The sequence below is a fragment of the Neofelis nebulosa genome, chromosome 11 (assembly GCF_028018385.1).
Source record: "Neofelis nebulosa isolate mNeoNeb1 chromosome 11, mNeoNeb1.pri, whole genome shotgun sequence".
Lineage (NCBI taxonomy): Eukaryota > Metazoa > Chordata > Mammalia > Carnivora > Felidae > Neofelis > Neofelis nebulosa.
In genome coordinates this window covers 95,161,880-95,183,228 of record NC_080792.1, presented here as the reverse complement: position 1 = coordinate 95,183,228, position 21,349 = coordinate 95,161,880, and the positions used below count along the sequence as shown (strand labels likewise).

At 51.8% G+C, this 21,349-nt stretch overlaps 1 protein-coding gene across 2 annotated transcripts in view; it reads left to right on the top strand.

Moving 5' to 3' along the window:
• POLE (DNA polymerase epsilon, catalytic subunit) overlaps positions 1-21,349 on the top strand; it is a 45,556-nt gene that overhangs the window by 3,087 nt on the left and 21,120 nt on the right. For both annotated transcript variants that reach the window (XM_058691563.1, XM_058691564.1), the window contains exons 4-25: positions 351-395; positions 542-634; positions 950-1,104; positions 3,321-3,462; positions 3,577-3,657; positions 4,397-4,504; positions 4,796-4,906; positions 5,187-5,272; positions 5,507-5,626; positions 6,869-7,001; positions 7,095-7,208; positions 7,338-7,550; positions 7,803-7,910; positions 12,837-12,965; positions 13,051-13,153; positions 13,245-13,391; positions 13,789-13,934; positions 15,958-16,106; positions 17,025-17,117; positions 17,311-17,455; positions 20,414-20,571; positions 20,937-21,132. In XM_058691563.1, coding sequence (XP_058547546.1) covers positions 351-395; positions 542-634; positions 950-1,104; positions 3,321-3,462; positions 3,577-3,657; positions 4,397-4,504; positions 4,796-4,906; positions 5,187-5,272; positions 5,507-5,626; positions 6,869-7,001; positions 7,095-7,208; positions 7,338-7,550; positions 7,803-7,910; positions 12,837-12,965; positions 13,051-13,153; positions 13,245-13,391; positions 13,789-13,934; positions 15,958-16,106; positions 17,025-17,117; positions 17,311-17,455; positions 20,414-20,571; positions 20,937-21,132 — 2,775 coding nt within the window. The remainder of the gene's footprint in view (positions 1-350; positions 396-541; positions 635-949; positions 1,105-3,320; positions 3,463-3,576; positions 3,658-4,396; positions 4,505-4,795; positions 4,907-5,186; positions 5,273-5,506; positions 5,627-6,868; positions 7,002-7,094; positions 7,209-7,337; positions 7,551-7,802; positions 7,911-12,836; positions 12,966-13,050; positions 13,154-13,244; positions 13,392-13,788; positions 13,935-15,957; positions 16,107-17,024; positions 17,118-17,310; positions 17,456-20,413; positions 20,572-20,936; positions 21,133-21,349) is intronic.

Below are 21,349 nucleotides of genomic sequence, written 5' to 3'. Positions count from 1 at the left end.
TTAAATTTTTTTAATGTTTATTTATTTTTGAGACAGAGACAGAGTATGAATGGGGGAGGGTCAGAGAGAGAGGGAGACACAGAGTCTGAAGCAGGCTCCAGGCTCTGAGCTGTCAGCACAGAGCCCGACGCGGGGCTCAAACTCACCGACCCTGAGATCATGACCTGAGCCGAAGTCGGAAGCTCAACTGACTGAGCCACCCAGGTGCCCCTTCAGCATCTTTTAAGAGGTGTCAAGGGCAAGGGTGCATTGGATCCAGGCTGCTCACGAGTATAATAGCAAACAGCGTGTCTTCACTTGTCTCCCTTTTTTCTTTCTTGTTGCCTCTGAATGGTCGGTGGCTTTCGCAGGTGGCCTTGCCCTACAAGCCATATTTCTACATTGCAACCAGAAAGGTAAGTGTGGTTAGTAGAGTCAGGTCACACGACCTGAGCCTCAAATATGGGGAGCTTCAGAACTGAACGTAAAGGGGCCTCTAGAGAAACGGGCCAGGAAGACAGATTTCACTGTAGAAAGTCCTTTCACTCTGATCTCAATTTAGGGTTGTGAGCGAGAAGTTTCATCTTTTCTCTCCAAGAAGTTTCAGGGTAAAATTGCTAAAGTAGAGACTGTCCCCAAAGAGGATCTGGACTTGGTGAGTACCACTTGGCCCTTCCAGGATAAATGAGGCTGGGTCTGCCCTGCACACGGGGTGAGATGGGTGAGATGGGAGGAGGCCAAGTTTAGCACCTGTGGGGTGGTACGGGTGGCGGGGCTTCGGTGACTGTCCATATGTCCTGGAGAAGTCCAGTGGCATAGTTGGTGCCACACGCAGAGTTGGACAAGGTGCTTTGGACTTGCTGACTCTTCCATTCGTGGGTTTACCTTTGAGTCGTTCTCCCCTTATTTTCTTTCCCCAATAAAGTCTTTTTTCTCTTGAGCTCATGAGCACAATCTCTTCATTTTGTAGCCAAATCACTTGGTGGGTTTGAAGCGAAATTACATTAAGCTGTCCTTCAACACGGTGGAGGACCTTGTTAGAGTGAGGAAGGACATCTCCCCTGCCGTGAGGAAGAGCCGGGAGCAGGGCCACGCCAGTGATGCCTACACAGCTATGCTGTCCAGGTGAGCTTACCTGTTGTAAGCAGCCAGTGAGTCCACACGGATGGGTTCCTGGAGTGTGTCCCGAGGGGCAAGATGGATGGGAGGTAGGAAAACCCAGTGGTGAAGTTACCATAAGGATTGGCTTGTCCAGTGTGGAAGCACTTTCAAGCAATTAGATAGAATTTCTTTCTTTCTTTCTTTCTTTCTTTCTTTCTTTCTTTCTTTCTTTCTTTCTTTCTTTCTTTCTTATTAATATTTGAGAGGCAGAGAGAGCATGAACGCACAAGCAGGGGGAGGGCCAGAGAGAGAGAGAGAGAGAGGGAGAGAGACATAGAATCTGCAGCAGGCTCCAGGCTCTGAGCTGTCAACACAGAGCCCAACGAGGGGCTTAATTAAACTCATGAGCTGTGAGATCATGACCTGAGCCAAAGTCGGACGCTTAACCAACTGAGCCGCCCAGGTGCCCCTAGATAGAATTTCTTATGTGCTACATTTTTGTTAAAGAAATGGTGGTTTCTTGGCTTACATTTGAGCTCTTCCTCTTTTCTTACATAGCGGTGGGTTTGCGGCTCTAAAATTGAGTTGCTGTAACAGAGACATTTTGGATTCCTAGTCACACCACTTTGCTTCAGTCTGTTTTCATGGCTTATGGCAAGTGTCAAGCTGCCTTCAGAGTTTACTGCATGCCTGGAGTTACATAGCACATCTTCTCTAGAAAACTTTGGGTGTTATACAGAAAAATGTAAATATAGGACGCCCAACACTGTTCATCAAGTGTTTAGATATCAACAATAATAGGAAACAGGGTAAGAGATTAAGAAGAGGAAATCTTGGGGTGCCTGGGTGGCTCAGTCAGTTAAGTGTCCGACTCTTGGTTTTGGCTCAGGTCATGAGATTGAGCCTCTCGTTGGGCTCCACACTGAGTACGGAGCCTGCTTGGGATTTTGTCTCTCTCCCCCCGTCCCTAGCTCACTCTCTGTCTCTCTCTCAAAATAAATAAAGAAAAGACGAGGAAATCTTGGCTAATTAAAACTTATGAAGACTTCAAGAGAGCTAATCATAGTCTCTGAAAAAAGATCAATTTGGGACCCTGAACATTTCTGCACTGCACCTGCCCCCTGCCCCCAGTATAATTACCTTTTATAGTATTGCAAGGTGTACCCAGAGGCCTAAGCCTTTTCTCTAAAACTCGTTGTCTTTTTTTTCCCCTTTAATAGTCCATTTAGTGTTCTGAAGCTTACTGGGCTGATATTAGAGTTAATATTCTAGTGACAGTGATTTCCTGCTTTTCAATGATAAGGTAATTATGGTACTGAAAATTGCTACTTACCAGCTGCTGTGCCACGCAGACAGCTCTATGAGTGTTACGTCACGACACTCCTGCAGGGTGGACGTGTTCCTGTGACCCTTGTTCTTTAAAAAAAAAAAAAAAAAAATTTTTTTTTAACGTTTATTTTTGAGACAGAGAGAGACAGAGCATGAACGGGGAAGGGTCAGAGAGAGAGGGAGACACGGAATCCGAAGCAGGCTCCAGGCTCCGAGCGGTCAGCACAGAGCCCGACGCGGGGCTCGAACTCATGGACCGTGAGGTCATGACCTGAGCTGAAGTCAGACTCTTAATCAACTGAGCCACCTAGGCACCCCATGACTCTCGTTCTTGATGGGGAAACAAGGTCAGCCAGGGTGGTTCACATCTGTACATGTGCCTCCCAAGTAACAGAGCATTTTCCTTTCTTTGTTTCTAATTGGGATGTAATGTACATCCCATAAAATACGTGTTCGGAGCTCTCACTGAATTTCCTGCCCGTAGCCTGCTGCTTGTGGGAGGCTGTCATCCAACGTCGTCCTTTTTGTTTAAAGGATTTTTTTTTTTTTAGTTTGTTTTTGAGAGAGAGGGAAAGAACATGAGCAGGGTAGGGGCAGAGAGAGGGAGAGAGAGATCCCAAGCAGACTCCACGCTGTCCGGGCAGAGCCTGACACGGGGCTCAGACTAATGAACCGAGAGATCATGACCTGAGCCAAAATCAGGAGTCAGATACTTAACCGACTGAGCACCCCAGCATCCCTGCCAACCCCCCCCCCCCCCCCCCCCCCGCCCCACTAATTCTTTAAGAAGAGCCTGTCCTGGTCATCTTAGCCACCTTCTACCTTTTGTGTTTACTCCACATGGACTCTGGTGCCCCCTGCGCCATCCCCCAGCAGACTGTAGTTAGGAGTATCCTCTCTCTGTTTCACAGTGTTCTGCAAGGGGGCAGTGTGGTTGTTGATGAAGAGGAAGCCTCTAAGAAGGTCACTGACCAGTTGGACAACATCGTGGACATGCGAGAGTATGATGTGCCCTATCACATCCGCCTCTCCATTGACCTGAAGATCCATGTGGTGAGTGGGCCGTCGCTTTCGGGCAGCCCCTGGCGGTCAGGAGGTGACACTGAAGAGAAATACCCCTCCTGGGACAGACGCAGACTCTTGATAAACACGCTGCACGTCCCACAGGCTCACTGGTACAACGTCAGGTACCGAGGAAATGCCTTCCCTGTGGAAATCACCCGCCGAGATGACCTTGTTGAACGACCCGTAAGTACTGCTTGCGTTTCCTCCATCCTGGCTTTTCCACTTGTTTCTAGAGAGATCTAATTCGGTGCTGAAGAATGAATACAATTCAGAGATTTGTTTTCTTTTTCCCCAAATACTTTCTTAAAAAAGTCGTAGAGAAATCTTTTTCCTTTTTCTTTTTTGTCGGTTTCTGATGAGGTGTGATTTCACTTAGTGCTTGTATGTCACCATGTGATGTCCTTGTTTGAGCTAGGCTGGATCTGAACTTCAAAGGAGAGCTCTGACTTCCATTTTGGATGGTTGGTAGCAACGTGAAGGGGTGAAAAGCAGATTCGTATGTGGAAGGCTTTGGTTCAGGAACACATTTGTGATCTTGGGCAAGTCTGTACTCTGTTTTCTCATTTCCAAAGTGGAGATGTTGACTCTAGCACAGTCTCCCGTGTGGGTTATCGTAAAGGTCAAAAGGAGGTCGTGATTTTAAAGTACTTTGTGACTCAAGTGCTCTGTAATTCTAGGATTTTCCCATCATGCTTTAGCCTCTCATAGGTGTTTAAGATTTCATACCCTCCGTGAATCGTGGTGTTCTTGACATAGGCTAGTCAACCCAAAATGCCTGTCTCGCTTCTTTTGGAACCTCTCTCTGTGGCTGCTTGGCTCTTGTTTTAGCAGCTGGAGGTGGAGGTGGTGGGTGTCGGGAAGACCGTTGGCGTCTCCAGAGCTCAGCTTGGTTTACGTCCAAGTTAATGAGATGTCCCTGCAGGACCCTGTGGTTTTGGCATTTGACATCGAGACAACCAAACTGCCTCTCAAGTTTCCAGACGCTGAGACTGACCAGATTATGATGATTTCCTATATGATTGACGGTCAGGTAAGTGGTGCCTCTTGGGGTGTACGCTTCCTGGGAGCAGCATGCAGCCTGTGGCTGGTATTTTTTCGGTGAAAATAAGTGTGTTGAGTCCAGGAAAGTGAAGAAACAAGCCGTGCCTCTGCCTTCCAATCTGAGTCTGACACGTTTGGGGTCTAGGGGCTGCAGCTCCTGGTGGGCGAGGGGCCTCCCGTTGCTGCAGACTCTTGTCGCAGGAGCTTCTGGGCCGAGTGTGGGGAGGTGTGTTTGGCTTTTTGTGTCCTAACTCACACCGACTGCTCACACGCTTCCCAGGGCTACCTCATCACCAACAGGGAGATAGTGTCAGAGGATGTTGGAGATTTCGAGTTCACCCCCAAGCCAGAGTATGAGGGACCCTTCTGTGTCTTCAATGAACCCGACGAGGTAAAGAGGTGTCATGTGGGAAACTCCCTGGTGTTTGGGGTGAGACGGGAAGACCCCCTGACTCTTGAGGCCTCAGTGCTCATTTGACCAGAATGGCAGCTTGCTGGTCTGGGTTCCTGGCGGTATGGTCCTCGTTCACACTGGGGGCACAGGGTGGGTGTGGAAATGAGATACAGCATGAGATACAGCCTGCTTTTCCGAAATTTTGGGAGGGGTGATTGGAAGTAGCTGGAAGAAGAGAAACACAAATCCGCTGACTGCTATGAATCATTGAATTCAGGTTCATCTAATCCAGAGGTGGTTTGAACACGTCCAAGAGGCCAAACCCACCATCATGGTCACCTACAATGGGGACTTTTTTGACTGGTGAGTCTGACGTCTAGTTTGTGAGTAACTGAAGTGTGTCGGGGAGGGGATGTTGTGTGGCACTGTGAATGTACTCACGCTAACGAGCTGTATACTTAGAAATGGTTAAGATGTAGAGGAGAGGTGGGTGGGGGGTTCCTGGGTTTGCTCGGGAGTCTTGTGGGGCAGTCTTTCTGTATTTGAGGGAGCTGAAGAATACCTGCCGTGTGCTCCTTTATCTGCCCTCATCCCTAGGCCGTTTGTGGAGGCCAGAGCGGCGGTCCACGGGCTGAGCATGTACCAGGAGATAGGGTTCCAGAAGGACAGCCAGGGGGAGTATAAGGCATCCCAGTGCATCCACATGGACTGTCTCAGGTAGGCCCGGCGGCTCCTGGTGCTGTCTTAGAGGGCTTTCTGTGTGCAGGTCCAAGGCTCCCTTCTTGCACACCCTTGTCCTGTCTGCGTCCCTTTGAGGGAGGATGGTGGCCAATGTTGCAGCTCCATCACCTTCAAGGACAGCGGCTGTGGCTGGGTCTGGGGACGTGTTGTCTTCCCTTGTGTGTTCATTACTCCTTCCACCAGCAAACTCATCAGTGTCAGGCCTCGGGCTGGGGAAGCCAGAACAGAAAGAGGCCGGGTTGAGTCAGGCCCCGGTGCTGTGAGAGCTCCCCACGGAGGTGAGGGTGCTGCAGCCAGGGGTGTCCAGGCTGGAGAGAAAGGAGGTTTTGTGGGCCTCCTGTACCCTGTGGGGAGGCAGATTTTATCTTGGAGGGCCTGGCATTATGGTGGGGGCCGGAGGGGGCAGATGGGAGTGAGGAGAGGGGTGGACTTGGGCATCCACAGACCTGGGTGGGGGGCAGGCGTACCTGGGACACAGGGAATGTTGGTTCTCAGGGTTTGGGGTGGGCTCTGGAGCAGGAGGGTGGGTTCTAGGTAGAAGCAGGCCTGGGAACACCACTTACAGGGGGCGCGGTGATCAACGGATTCCAGAAGAGAAGAAAAAGGACGGGAGGGGGCTTCAGAGGAGGTGGCAATATTGGGAGATCCCAGGGGCACTTCTAGGAGTGAGGATGGCCAAGGGTCTGGAGGCTGAGGGAGGGGAGACTTGATGCAGTCAAGAGAGAGCTGTGGGCACCAGGGACACGACCACGTCCGTCGCGGAGCTGCCTCACAGGGAGGATTTGCAGACAGGTGTGAGGGTGAGGGGCGCAGGGTAGCCCCCAGTTTCCGTGCCGAAGGGACTGTGTAAGCAGAGAGGAGGTTAAGAAGAGCGCCTGAGCAGGGAGAGCAGGGCAGACTGGCAGTCCCATGGGACAAGCTGGAGGGGCTGAGGGCTCCCTCCTGCTCAGCGTTCTCTCTCCACAAGGGACAGAGGGAGGCCATGGGACTCGGGAGACTGGCGTTTCCTTGTGTTTGTGGGCGTATCTGTGACATTACCTGGATCTGGGATAGAGGCTTCGCGAGCCGCCTGTGCCGTGCGGGGTCTCGGTGGCAATCCTTGGCGTATCTGTTGGGACGAGCCGTCTTTCTGTGTCGTGTCCAGCAGGGCTGCCTCTCGCAGTGCATGGGCTGTGTCTCAGAGCCATCTCTGACCTTTGCACGTGTTCTTGTTCCTAGGTGGGTGAAGAGGGACAGTTACCTTCCTGTGGGCAGTCACAACCTCAAGGCGGCTGCCAAAGCCAAGTTGGGCTACGACCCTGTGGAGCTGGACCCTGAAGACATGTGCCGGATGGCCACCGAGCAGCCCCAGGCATGCGCCTCTCCTCACGGCCTTTACCTGTAGCTCCCACACGGTGCCTGCCCGGCTCCTTGTCGCTCTTACCGCCCTGTGTTCTCTCCTCAGACTCTGGCCACATACTCGGTGTCAGACGCGGTGGCCACGTACTACCTGTACATGAAGTACGTCCACCCCTTCATATTCGCCCTCTGCACCATTATCCCCATGGAGCCTGACGAGGTCAGTGCGTCTCCCGGCCCTGTGTGCCGGTGTCAGCCTGCCGGCCCTCGGAGCTTGTCCCCGGCGGCTGCCGTGGATGCAGCTGTGTGATTTTGGCGTTTGGTTTGAAGTCTGGCTTTTCCCCCGCAGGTGCTGCGGAAGGGCTCCGGGACGCTGTGTGAGGCCTTGTTGATGGTGCAGGCCTTCCATGCCAACATCATCTTCCCCAACAAGCAGGAGCAGGAGTTTAACAAGCTGACCGATGATGGCCACGTGCTGGACGCCGAGACCTATGTGGGTGGCCACGTGGAGGCCCTGGAGTCGGGCGTGTTCCGCAGTGACATCCCCTGCCGGTTCAGGATGGTGAGCCCTCCCCGCTCTCCCGACGGCTGAGGCCCAGAAGCCTCCAGGGCTGCAGTACAGCCCTCACCCCTTTCTTGCCCTGTGGGTCCCTCACCAGCCCTCCCTTTTCTGGCCTGTCCTTGACTGAGGTGCTGCGGGACAAGCCCTTGGCTTCTCCGGGCCGGTCCCGGCAGTGTCCTGCCCGAGGTAGTTGGGTACGTGTGAGGGCGTTTTCCCTTCTCACTTGCGTTCTCTCTTGGTCATCTGTACTAGAATCCTGCCGCCTTTGACTTCCTGCTGCAGCGGGTGGAGAAGACCATGCGTCATGCCATCGAGGAAGAGGAGAAGGTGCCCATGGAGCAGGTCACCAACTTCCAAGAGGTAGCGCTCCGGGGGCCAGGAGAGACCGTCTTCACACGCCCTGCTTGTAGACTGGCTGCTTTCAGTAGCATGCACCTACTGTGTGCTGGTACTTGGGCTCCGAGCCAGGTGATACAGAGTCTGTTCTGGTCTGCTTGGGGGGCACAGGACAGTGTTGTGGTTACAGTGAATGACTGGGCTTTGGGAGATGGTAGAGATTCACAAGTTGGCCGTGGGGTCTTGAGCTGGCTATTGCTTAGAACATAGTGGTGGGTGGACGCAGGACAAAGGCGAGGGATAGGCCTTATGCCCAGTTCATTTGGACTTTATTTTGTAGGCAGTGAGGAGCCACTGGTTTTAATTTTTGTTGTTAAGGACACTTTAAAAGTGATGATAGTCAATTCCTACAGATGACAGAGTAGAATATAATGACTGTAAAAACTGTTCAGTAATGGTTAGAAAGCACCATTTACAAGTGCTACGTGCCTGGAGACCCCAGGTACCTCCCGCCTTGCTTGTCTTATTTGAACATGGCACTTCTCAGGTGTGTCTGTCGGGCACTGCTCAACACTACAGCATATTGAGTTACTAGTGGTTTGGAGCTTTTACGAGTTTTAGGATTGATTTCAAGAAATATGTCATAACATGGGCAGATGAGTGGGTCTGTCAGTTAAGCGTGTGACTCTTGATTTTAGCTCAGGTCATGATCTCGAGGTTGTGAGATGGAGACCCACATCAGGCTCCACGCTCAGGGCAGAGATTCTCTCCTCGTCCTCCCCGTCTCTCCTCTCTGTCTGTCTGTCTCTCTCTAAGAAATGTCTCAGAACAGACTCACTAGGCAGAATTCGAATAAGAATGTGGTTACAGGGGCGCCTGGGTGGCTCAGTCAGTTAAGTATCCAACTCTTAATAGATTCTTGATATCAGTTCGGGTCACGATCTCATGGTCCTGAGATCAAGCCACACGCTGGGCTCTGTGCCGGGCGTGGAGCCTGCTTAAGATTCTCCCTCTCCCTCTGCCCCTCCCCTGCTTGTGCTCTCTGGTCTCTCACATGTGAGAATGCTGTGTTTGTACACTGTAAAGTGCTGTGCAGCTGTTGTCAGCTCCAGCTACCATACACTTTAAGAACTAAGAACAACCTGGGGGCACCTGGATGGCTTAGTCGCTTAAGCATCCGACTTCGGCTCAGGTCATGATCTCACGGCTCTTGAGTTCAGGCCCCACGTTGGGCTCTGTGCTGACAGCTCGGAGCCTGGAGCCTGCTTCGGATTCTGTGTCTCCCTCTCTCTCTGCCCCTCCCCTGCTCACACTCTGTCTCTGTCTCAAAAACAAATAACATTAGGGGCGCCTGGGTGGCTCAGTCGGTTAAGCGGCCGACTTCGGCTCAGGTCATGATCTCACGGTCCGTGAGTTCGAGCCCCGCATCGGGCTCTGTGCTGACAGCTCAGAGCCTGGAGCCTGTTTCAGATTCTGTGTCTCCCTCTCTCTGACCCTCCCCTGTTCATGTTCTGTCTCTCTCTGTCTCAAAAATAAATAAACGTTAAAAAAAAAAAAAAAATTAAAAAAAACAAAAAAACAACATTAAAAAAACTTAAAAAAAAAAGGGAACTAAGAACAACCTAGAAGAGTGGCTAGGCTAAAGAACAAATGTGAGTTAACACCTTAGAAGGAATACACTTTCAACTTGAAGAAATAGTGAAATGAGTGAGAACAAAGATATGCTGATTGGAGGGACTCTAGACACCCTGGCGAATCCAGCAGTAGGCTCCTAGAGGACGGAGTATGGCTCCTTCGCGGTTTCTAAAGTGTGTTCTAGAGGGCACTGGACTCATCTCTTTGTTCCCGAGGGGCCATCTCATCCCGAGGATGCTGAGGGGAGGTGCCAGCCGGGGATCTCGGCAGCGCAGGTGTGTTCCGTGGAAACTGTGCCTCCCTCCCCTCTTACCTGGACTGTCTCCGTGGGCCTCCTCATTGGCATTTCAGGACCTGCCTCGGTGGAGAAGGATGGAGTGATTATTCAAATGATTGATTTGCTTAAAATTCAACTAGGAACAAATATTAATACTTCTGGTATTTTCTGTTGTATATGATAAACATTCTTCCTTTTAGTCATTGTTGCTGTATAATTTTTGGTGTTTTTTTTTATTTTGACTACTTTGGAGGGTTTTAAGGAATGTTTTCTTGTTGTGTTTTGTTTTTGGAGAGAGAGCTTGCAGGGGTAGGGGTGCAGAGAGAGAGAGAGAGAGAGAGAGAGAGAGAATCCCAAGCAGGCTTCACACACAGTCTAGAGCCTGACGCGGGGCTTGATCTCCCGACCGTGAGATCATGACCTGAGCTGAAATTAAGAGTCGAATGATGCTTAACTGAGCCACCCAGGCGCCCCTTAAGGAGTTTAATACTAAAGGCAATTTTTCATTCAAATGATTTTTCTAATATGACTTCCAAATTTAACACATTTCATTAAAAAAAAAAAAAGATGGCTACTCTCCTGGTTAGTCTTCGTGTTTATTCATATGTTTTTTAGTTTTCTCTATTCTTTTTTAAGCTTTTTTTTTTTAATGTTCATTATCTTTGAGAGGAGAGAGCGAGCGGGGGAGGTGCAGAGAGAGGGGTAGATACAGAATCCAAAGCAGACTCCAGGCTCTGAGCTGTCAGTACAGAGCCCGACGTGGGGCTTGAACCCACAAACCGTGAGATCATGACCTGAGCTGAAGTCGGACGCTTAACCGAGTGAGCCACCCAGGCGCCCCTGGTTTTCTCTATTCTTAAATGCCTATAATAGACGTTGGCAAACTATAGCCCATGAGGCCTATATAACCAGCAAGCTAAGAATAGCTTTTACATTTTAAAGACGTTATAAAAAAAAGATTGTGACAGATTCTGTGGCCACAAAACCTAAATTAAGATATTTATTTTCTGGTCCCGTCCAGAGGTTTCCTGAGTCATTAGATTAACTTCTAAATATACTAATTCTCCAGTTCTGATGTGTACGTTTTGTGCAGAATGAACTTACCAGATAAGTACATATTAATGTTATGATGTAATCAGGTATTAGTTTTGGGAGAGTGGATATATCACCATTAGAAGACAGTTAGTTTTAGGGGCACCAGGGTGGCTCAGTTGGTTAAGCATCCGACTTCGGCTCAGGTCTGATCTCATCGTTTGTGAGTTTGAGCCCCACATGGGGCTCTGTGCTGACAGCTCAGAGCATGGAGCCTGCTTCTGCTTCTGTGTCTCCCTCTCTCTCTGCCCCTCACCCACTCGTGTTCTGTCTCCCTCTCTTTCTGACCCTCCTCCACTCGCACTCTGTGTCTCTCTCTCAAAAATAAACATTAAAAAAAAAAAAAAGAAGTGGACTCTTTCTCTCCCTGTTTTATTTAGGGCTTGGTCTTTAGTATTTTTAATTGTGCTAGTTTCCCCACGTTTACTCTGGGAGGCTTATTCTCGTGGGTTCTCAGTGGCCTCCCCCTGTGTCTGCTGTTGGTCATGGGGGTGTTTCTTCCCATGCTCTGTGATTTTGGGATGTGAATTTGTATTCAGCAGGGAGTCTCCTGCAGCCCATCGGGGGCCGTCAGTTACTTTGACGGTTGTTTGTGGCCGGGGTCCCTTGTCACCTGGTTCCTGGGCCGGAGGGTTCCCAGATCCAGTGGAGTGTAACGTAAACCCCACACTTATTAGAGGGACTAGCCTGTGGTGCCAGATGTGCAGCCCAGAGGAGATGTGATTTTGGTGAGCAGGCTTGTAGTTTATTCTTTCACAGAGGTGGCCTTTGTTGGTCCTGCCTTTTTGGGGGGGTTCTGTTTCGTCCCCCTGTTGTGTGCAGGCTTCCTGTCCCTGAGGAGGCACGAGAACCGTGCGGGAGTGCACACACCCTGGGCCAAGGCAGCCGACCTCAGAAAGGCCTGCTCGTGAGGCCGGGAGCTCGGGTCTCAGGAGGGAGGTTTCTCTCCTTTCTTGGACAGGAGTCCCTCCTGAACCTCGCTCACTCGTGCAGACACTTGTTCACACGGAACATCGCCCTCCTGGGAGCCTGTGGTTTGGGTGTGTGTGGGCTAAGGTGCCCAGGTGCCCAGTGCCCAGTGAACACTCTGGGCACTGGGTCCATGAGCAAGATGGCATCAGGCACATGTCCCGGTTTGATGCCGGGAGAATTAAGCTCATCCCCGCTTGAGCCTGACCTCCTTCTGACCTTGCCCCAGTGCCTTTCCCCTTTGCTGATTGAGTTCTGTGTCCTTGCACTGTGAGTCACTGCACCTGGGAGTGGTCCTAGAGACCCCGACCCAGAGCCTGGCCTCTGCCAGGCCACCGCTGATGTAGCTCTCTGCTCTGGTTTTGAGTCTCCTCTTTGCTCTTGCCCTCTGGGGTAACTTAGAAACTCAGTTCTGCATTTACAGGGATAGTCCTCATATTTCATGCAGGATATCTAGGTGTTAGGTACCAGGAGGGTTTTTTTACATAACAGTTTAACCTCTGGCTGGAAACAAATCTGATTCATCGGTTTGTAAAGTAATGCTGGGGACCATCTAGCACCGAGGTTCAGAGTGTGGCGTTTGGGCTAAGGGCGCCTGTGCTTGAGCCCCTGCTAAGCTCTTGAGCCTCTCATGTGTCAGGTGAGGGGCTGCTGAGGCAGGGATATCACATACCCACACTGTGCATGCACACAGGACACCCAGGAAGGGTGCTGTTGATACTCGAGCTGGGTCTTACACCTTGCTGGTGGGTGGGCCCTGCCATCTGAGTCCACAGTCTTTCAGTTTTCTCCCAGTCCCAAAAGGTCCTCTGGGGTGGAGGCTGCTGCTTCCTGAGATGCTGTGCTCCTTAGGGTTCTTTCCTTGTGAGGTTCCTGTACCTCCCGGACCTAGCATTGGTGGCCAGCGTCTGCTGTCCTTCTGGGACCCACGTGCTTGCTTTGTTGCTGTCTATACAGTCTTTCTCCTTTCTCCATAGGTGTGTGATCAGATTAAGACCAAGCTCACCTCCCTGAAAGATGTCCCAAACAGAATCGAGTGTCCCCTTATCTACCACCTGGATGTGGGGGCCATGTACCCCAACATCATCCTGACGAACCGCCTGCAGGTGAGACGGATTCCCCTGTCAGAATCGAGCTCTTTTCTGCCCAAATACTAACTGCTGCACTCCCGCCACCCAACCCCACCCCCAGCCCTCTGCCGTGGTGGACGAGGCCACCTGTGCTGCCTGTGACTTCAACAAGCCTGGAGCAGACTGCCAGAGGAAGATGGCCTGGCAGTGGAGGGGCGAGTTCAGTGAGTGCGACCCAGGGGCAGGGGCCGGGTGGCTCAGCAGGCAGCGGGTGCATAGGTCTCTGTCACAGACTCTCCTCTGTCGCCCTCCTAGTGCCAGCCAGTCGCAGCGAGTACCATCGGATCCAGCACCAGCTGGAGTCAGAGAAGTTCCCTCCCTTGACTGCAGAGGGCCCAGCCCGGGCCTTTCACGAGCTGTCCCGCGAGGAGCAGGCTAAATATGAGAAGCGGAGGCTGTCAGGTGAGCAGTTTCCAAACACTGTGGTTCCTCTGACTTGGGCCTTTCTGGTATGTCACAGCTTGATGTCATCTAAACTAGATGTTGCACTAGATAAGAGATGAGATCACTGTGAACTATCTCTTCCTAGCCTCCTTTTCCTTATTTCTCCCTCAGTGAATGTTCGGATGATGAATTCTGCTTCCCGGGCTCTTGCCGAATTTGGCCCGTTCACACTGGGCTGTCCTTTGATAGGATAAACCAGCACTGTCTCTCTGAGTTTCGTGCTCCTCCGTACTGACCTGGGAAGCTTCATTTGTTGGTGTCGGCCTTATCCTGACTTCCTTTGGCTACGTACAGGTGGCCCGGCTATGTCCTGTTTGGGGTCTCACATGCTCCCCTGCTCTCGATTGTGCCGCAGATTACTGCCGGAAGGCCTACAAGAAGATCCACGTGACCAGGGTGGAGGAACGCCTCACCACCATCTGCCAGCGGGAGAACTCCTTCTATGTGGACACGGTGCGCGCCTTCCGGGACAGGCGCTATGAGTTCAAGGGTCTCCACAAGGCGAGTCTGACCTTTGTGAAGTCAGAACAGTCTAGTTTCTGAGATGAGAGTCCTTGCTTGGTGCTGTCTGGACAGTCATGACTTCCCCAGTTAGGATGTGTGGCTCCCAGCCTCACGCGTTTGGAAAGTAATTGAATGCACAGTTTTGAGTTTGTTTGTTTCTTGTTTTTAAGTAGGCTTCATGCCCAATGTGGAGCCCAGCGAGGGGCCTGAACTCATGACCTGGAGACCAAGACCTAGGATGAGCTCAAGAGTCAGACACATAACCAACTGAGCCACCCAGGCGCCCCTCGGTTATTTTTAGTTTTGAGGATTTAAGGGCCTGAGGCCTTGAAACCGTTTTGAATGATTGCTTTTGAAATATTTATTTAGAGCAGGGATCAGCTGACTATGGGTGGGCAGACTTTTTATAAATAAAATTTGATAGGAACGGAGCCGTGTCCGCTGCAGCAGGGAGGTGAGCAGCGGAGCAGAAGCGGAGGCTGCATGAGCACGGTATTGGCCATATGGCCGTAGTTTGCCAGCCTCCGATGGGGACGAATTCGGGTGATTTATTGGCCTGGCTCATCCAGGAGGATCAGGGAAGACACATACCACCTCAGTTGTCATGACAAATCGTAGCTTTATACTTAAGCAAATGGGGTTGTTTTTCCTGAAAGACCTTCCTTCATTGTTGGACTCAGTAAGGTCCCTGCTCTGATAGACTTTGTCACTGTAAAAGATACGCGACATAAAACCTAACGTTTTTAAGTGCACGGTTCTGTGGCGTTGGGTGCATTCACACTGTTATGCAGCCACCACCCCCGGGCCTTGCCAGAACTCTTCATCTCGCAGAACTAAAACTCGGCACCATTTAACCACAAGCCCCCCGTCTCACTTTCGGTCTCTGAGTCCAGCTCCTCTAGGCCCTCACGGAAGTGGAGTCACGCGGTGTTTGTCTTTTATGACGGCTCTTTCCCTTCGTGTCGTGTCCTCGGGTTCGTCCGTGTAGTCGCGGGTGTCAGAATCTCCTTTCGGGGCTGAGTGATACTCCGTTGTGTGTACGCACCACATCGTGTGCACCCGCCCCCTGTCCACGGACACTGGGTTGCTTCCGCGGTTTGGCCACTGTGAAGAATGCTGCCGTGAACGTGGGTGTGCAAATCTCTTGAAGTCCCTGATGTCATTCTTTTGAGTGTGAACCCCGACGGGATTGCTGGGTTATGTGCTAATTCCGTTTTTAACCTTTTGAGGAACTGCCATACCGTTTCATGTTAATTAACTATTAAGTTACTTATTCTCTCTCTCTCCAGACAAGCACTAAAAGTGTCTGTCTTGTTCTTCAGAGTCTACACAATACCTGGCACATAGTAGGCATTCAACAGATATCTGAATTGTTTCTTTCTTTATATTACTTTATTACTTTTTTTTAGAGAGAGAGCACACGCAGGAGAGGGGCAGAGAGAGATAATCTTAAGCAGCCTCCATACTCAGTGAGGAGCCCAACACAGGCTCTGTCCCACAACCCTGGCATCATGACCTGAGCTGAAATCAAGAGTTGGACACTTGGGGCGCCCGGGTGGCCCAGCCAGTTAAGCGTCTGACTTCGGCTCAGGTCGGGGTCTCATGGTTTGTGGGTTTGAGCCCCGTGTCGGGCTCTGTGCTGACAGCTCGGAGCCTGGAGCCTCCATCAGATTCTGTGTCTCCCTCTCGCTCTGCCCCTCCCCAGCTTGTGTGCTTGTGCACGCGCTGTCGCTCTGTCTCTCAAAAATAAACATTAAAAAAAAAAAAAGAAAGAAACCATGTGCTGGAGTCTCTAGGGGGTCGGTCACGATGTCTGCCCTGTTCATCTGGCTGTGCCACTAGAGAGAACGGGATAAGGAAATGTGGCAGAGCATCAACAGTTGTTTTTCATCAGCAGTTAGTCTTCACTTGTATTGGATTTTGAAGGTTTCTATAGATTTGACATTTTCACAATATGAGAATGCCGGGCCGTGGACTGTAGACTGAGCTGGAGGAACCGAGTGTGTGCGTGTGGTTCCAGGTGTGGAAGAAGAAGCTGTCTGCGGCCGTGGAGGTGGGCGACGCCGCCGAAGTGAAGCGCTGCAAGAACATGGAGGTCCTGTACGACTCCCTGCAGCTGGCACACAAGTGCATCCTGAACTCCTTCTACGGCTACGTCATGCGCAAAGGGTGGGCTCCCGGCCGAGGGCCTCACTCCGTGGAGCGCGGGGGGAGAGCCGGGGCGGGCGCGAGGGTGGGGGCGTCCGGCTGCGCTGACCCAGGGCGTCTGGACTGCCAGGGATCGGTACCACAGACGTGTTGTCGGAATGTCTTGGGCTGGAGACGGTGATTTGGCAGTTTCCAGTGTATTTATGTGACTTGGTGAATGGCATAACTTGGGGGCTGTAGAGGGTCTAGGCCGTCCTGAAAAAGCACCACGTGAGCCATGGGGGGTGTAAAGCTGTCTGAGAAGTCAGGATGGCCAGGAGTGGGGGGGCCTGAAAGCCAAGATGGATGCTCTTTCTGATGGAGATGTACAGCCAGGTGGGTGAGGGCCTTGGGGAGAGCAGGCTGTAGAGGCCTGGCCGCCGTGGGCAGGGTCATGAGGAGCAGCAGCATGGAGGCTCTGGAGGAGAACGATGGGGTGCTGGGGTTTGTTGGGTTTGGGTGAGGGGGAGGAAAGTGGGGCCGGGAGGGGCCGGCCTCTGGGCACCCGACCTTGTGGGTGAGACCTGGTTTGGGGGCAACGAGGCGGGTGTCTGGTGGGGAGTTGAGGGTGTTTGTGGGCCTGTGCTTTCCCTGAGCAGTCGGAGGATGAGCGTCGGGTCTGGGAGATGGAGAAGGCACGAGATGGAGCTGGGGACAGAGGGAGAGGGCTGGTGGGAGGGGGGGCGGGGCACGGGACCATCTGGGCTGGTACCGAGAGAGCATGCCGCCTCCAGCCCCACACCCTGAAGCAGGGCGGAGTGTCCTCAGCACGGCCCCGTGCTGCCGCGGTTCCTGCCCCACTTCAGACATCCCCTCCGCGGTGTCCTCCTGACCTCCTCTAAGGACCCTTTGCGGGGAGCCCTACCCACCCCACCCCCAGGCTGTGACTGTCTTCCTCAGGGCTCGCTGGTACTCCATGGAGATGGCAGGCATTGTCTGCTTCACGGGAGCCAACATCATCACCCAGGCGCGGGAACTGATCGAACAGATTGGGTGAGCGCTGTGCTCTGGTCAGCTGCCGGAGTGGACAGCCTGCGGGGGGGAAGGCTGGGGGGCACAGACGGGGAGTGAGCATGTGGGCATTGTGTTTTTGGGTCCATGGCCTGGAAGGGCCTTCACACTGGGTACTTCCTGCATGGAGGCCATGGTCCAGCATCCACGTGGCCTCGTTTCTCTCTTTCTAAAGGAGGCCCTTAGAGCTGGACACAGACGGAATATGGTGCGTCCTGCCCAACAGCTTCCCTGAAAACTTTGTCATCAAGACGACCAGTGTAAAAAAACCCAAGGTGACCATCTCCTACCCTGGGGCCATGTTAAACATCATGGTCAAGGTGAGCCTGGGTCTCCAGGGAGGGCCTGCTATCTCTGGGCCTGGGTTCTTTTTTTTTTTTTTTTTTCAAATTTTTTTTTTCAACGTTTTTTATTTATTTTTGGGACAGAGAGAGACAGACAGAGCATGAACGGGGGAGGGGCAGAGAGAGGGAGACACAGAATCAGAAACAGGCTCCAGGCTCCGAGCCATCAGCCCAGAGCCCGACGCGGGGCTCGAACTCACAGAGCGCGAGATCGTGACCTGGCTGAAGTCGGACGCTTAACCGACTGCGCCACCCAGGCGCCCCCGGGCCTGGGTTCTTAACATCTCTACTCTGATGGGGATTTGGGGGGGGGGGGGGGGACTGCATCGGCTGTCACACTGGCGCGTTCCCCTTCCTAACGTCACGTCACCCTGCTTGACGCCGTTCAGATTCTTCTGTAGCCTGAGGATCTATACAGAAAATGCTGTGCTCACACTCAAGTGAGTCTGTGTTCCCTGTAGGACAGCAGCAGACTATTTCGCTTTTAAGTTTGTATTTTGAAGTAACTTCAGATCTACAGAAAAGTTTTAAAAGTAGAACGCAATTTGTATATATGCTTCAGCCTCTTTCCTCTAACATTAGTTCACATATATAAATCGTGGCACGCTTATCAGAACTAAGAAGTTCACGTTGGCGCAGCCCCATAACCAAGCCACAGTCTTTGTTTGGATTTCCCGGTTTCTCTAGGGCTCCTGTCTTCTTAGTCCCCCCAGGCTGGCAGCTCCCTGTCTTCAGTAAGCCCTGCTCAGGTGTCTTGTTGGCTGCCCCTCATTTGGGTTTGTTGTTTCTTATCATGTTGGTTGTATCTTATCAAATGAGATTATTTGCATTTTTTAAGGCACGCTAGCGATATGACCCGTGTTTCATTCTTTGGCTGCATGGTGTCAGGGTCTGCGCTTCTGGTCACCAGGCACAGCTGCTGTCTCCCCGCCCTCTACTGCTGCTGGAGCGAGGCATCGAGCCTACGCCGGCGGGCAGGGGTGTCGGAGAGTCTGGCCATGTGTTAAAGCCACCAGAGCCTTGAAGAACCCTAGAGGAGATACTTGAGACCGTGCAGATGTCCTGTGTCTCCCTAATTTTCACTGGTTTGAGTGACAGTGGTTCTGCGATGACATTCCCCAACGGTGGCTCCCGCTTTCCCACAGTCCTGGTACATTTATTGGAATCCCTCTGTAAGGAAGCGTATCACCCCTCTTTCCACTCAGCAGTTCTCTTCGTCGTCGATATTGGTTAGACTGGGTTACAACCCAGGCCTGCCCTGGTGTTTTGTGACTCAGCTCATTCCTCCTGGGCTGCTAGGGCCTCCTTCACATTTGCCTACGTGTTCCTGACACGTGTCCCTGGTCTGTGGTTTGGGTTTGGGGCATTTTTAATTTAATTAATTTATTTCTTTAGCACTTTCTTACTTCTTGGTCCTGAAGGCACTCTAGCCTCATCTTGGTTATCCTAGTCCTCACCCTGGAATCCGCCATTTCTCTGAGGAACCAGGTTCCTTTCATTGGAGAGGGTATTGGAAACCAAGGTCAAGTGCAGATGCTCATTGCTGCTGGGTGTAACTGCTTCTAGCTGTTCTCAGATTGAGCTAGGAGATATGTATATGCCTGATCGCCCTGTCCACGCATGCATCTAGGTTTATTTCTCTGCGTGTGCACTTTAATTTTTTTTTTAACGTTTATTTTTGAGAGACAGAGACAGCATGAGCAGGAGAGGGCAGAGAGAGAGAGAGAGAGAGAGGGAGACCCAGAATTGGAAGCAGGCTCCAGGCTCCGAGCTGTCAGCACAGAGCCAGACGCGGGGCTCGAACCCGCAAGCCATGAAATCATGACCTGAGCCGAAGTCGGACACTCAACTGACTGAGCCACCCAGGCACCCCTGTGTGTGCACTTTAAAGTACGAAATGCAAGTGGAGCCTGGATGGCTCAGTCAGATGAGTGGCCGACTCTTGGTTTCGACTCAAGTCATGGTCCCGGGATTGTGGGATCACACTCCACATTGGGCTATGCACTGGGCATGGAGCCTACTTAGGATTCTCTCTCCCTCTCCCTCTCCACCCCTTTTCCCCGCTCACACTCTCTGTCACACGCACGTGCGCTCGCGCTCTCTCTCTCTCAAAACATTTAAAAAACCTACGTATGTACGTAAAGGACACGAATCCACATCTATATGTCCAGCCCCAATCTAGTCCCCTTTCCGTTAGTCACGTCTTTCTCTTGCAGTGAGAAGCCTGTCCCTCATTTTCTCAATATGTTTATTTGTTCACTAGTGTGTGTGTAAAATTGTAAAATGGCTTCAGGATTGTGCCACCGTGTGCCGTAAACTTAACCGACTACAGCACAGTGTGTGTGTATAGTTGCTACTGTCTTTAGTCTGTATTACCTCGTCACGACCAGGTTTGCCAAAGTGACTGAAGCCGGCCCTTCAGTGGGATCGTTTGTCCCAGTCTGCAGTTTCCCTTGGGGTTGCCTGACATCCTGGTTGGATGCTTTTTAATTTGCTTACAGTAAAATTCACTCTTCGTAGAGTGCAGTTCTGTGGGTTTTGAGCCACACAGGGTCCTGTTTCCACCACCGCAGAGAACGTGGAAAAGTTCCACCCCTCAGAAGTTCCCGAGTGCTGCCTCTATGATCGGCCTTTCTCCCTCTCTTCCCCTAGACCCTGGCTACCTAGTGTGTTCCTTTGCAACGCTAATTGTGCGTTTTCCAGAACGTCCTGTGAATGGAAACAAGGTGTATAAGCTTCTGGGCTTGGCAGAATGTGTTGGGGTTCATCCACATCTGACGTGTGTCACAACTTGGCCTCTTCCTCTGGCTGAGTGGTGTCCACTGTATGGAAGAACCCCAGTTTGTTGGTCTGGTCAGTCCTCACGGGCAACTGGTCACTTCGAGGTTTGGATGGTCAGGAGCGAAGCTGCCTCCGCTTCCTCTTGTTTTGCAGGAAGGCTTCACCAATGATCAGTACCAGGAGCTGACTGAGCCAGCCTCACTCACCTATGTCACCCGCTCAGAGAACAGCATCTTTTTTGAGGTTGATGGACCCTACCTTGCCATGATCCTTCCAGCCTCCAAGGAAGAGGGCAAGAAACTGAAGAAGAGGTAGGAATCCCACAGCCTTTGTGCTTGGGGAGAAATGAATGAGATTTAACAACCCATCCGGGAAGTGGACCAGGAGGCCAGATGGGACTACTTCTGTTTCTTGACCTTTTTGTTTCAGTACGGAAAGCTGTTGCCAACACAGATCCCGCCATCTCTGCTCTCCACCTGCTAGGTTCTCGTTCTACAGGCTGCAGCCTCTTATGTTGTTTTTATGTCAGAAATACGAACCTCAGGGTGGGGAGATGTTTGCTGCCTAGTAGATGCTGGAGGGGAGGGTTGGACGGAGAAGGGGAAGGTGGAGAGCCAGTGACTAACAGCCAGCATCCCAGGCCCCCATTCACCGCTGGGCTCGCCTGTGATTCCAGATATGCTGTCTTCAACGAGGACGGTTCCCTGGCTGAGCTAAAGGGCTTCGAGATCAAACGCCGGGGGGAGCTGCAGCTGATTAAAATCTTCCAGTCCTCAGTGTTTGAGGCCTTCCTCAAGGGCAGCACCCTAGAAGAAGTGTATGGCTCCGTCGCCAAGGTGGCTGACTACTGGCTGGACGTGCTGTACAGTAAGGTGAGCCGCCCTCCACCTGGCCGTGAGGGTCCTGCAGGCTCCTGGCGAACAGGGTGTGTTCTGATGAAACAGGACTTCCTAGTCGGTGCCTCTCAGTCCCTCTCAGTCGGACCCTGTGCCCAGTGACAGAATTCCAGGAAGGAGGCACCTAGCATAGTGAAAGGATTTGTAAGAGAAAAATTTACCAGTGATCCCATCAGCTTCTTTGATTTTTTTT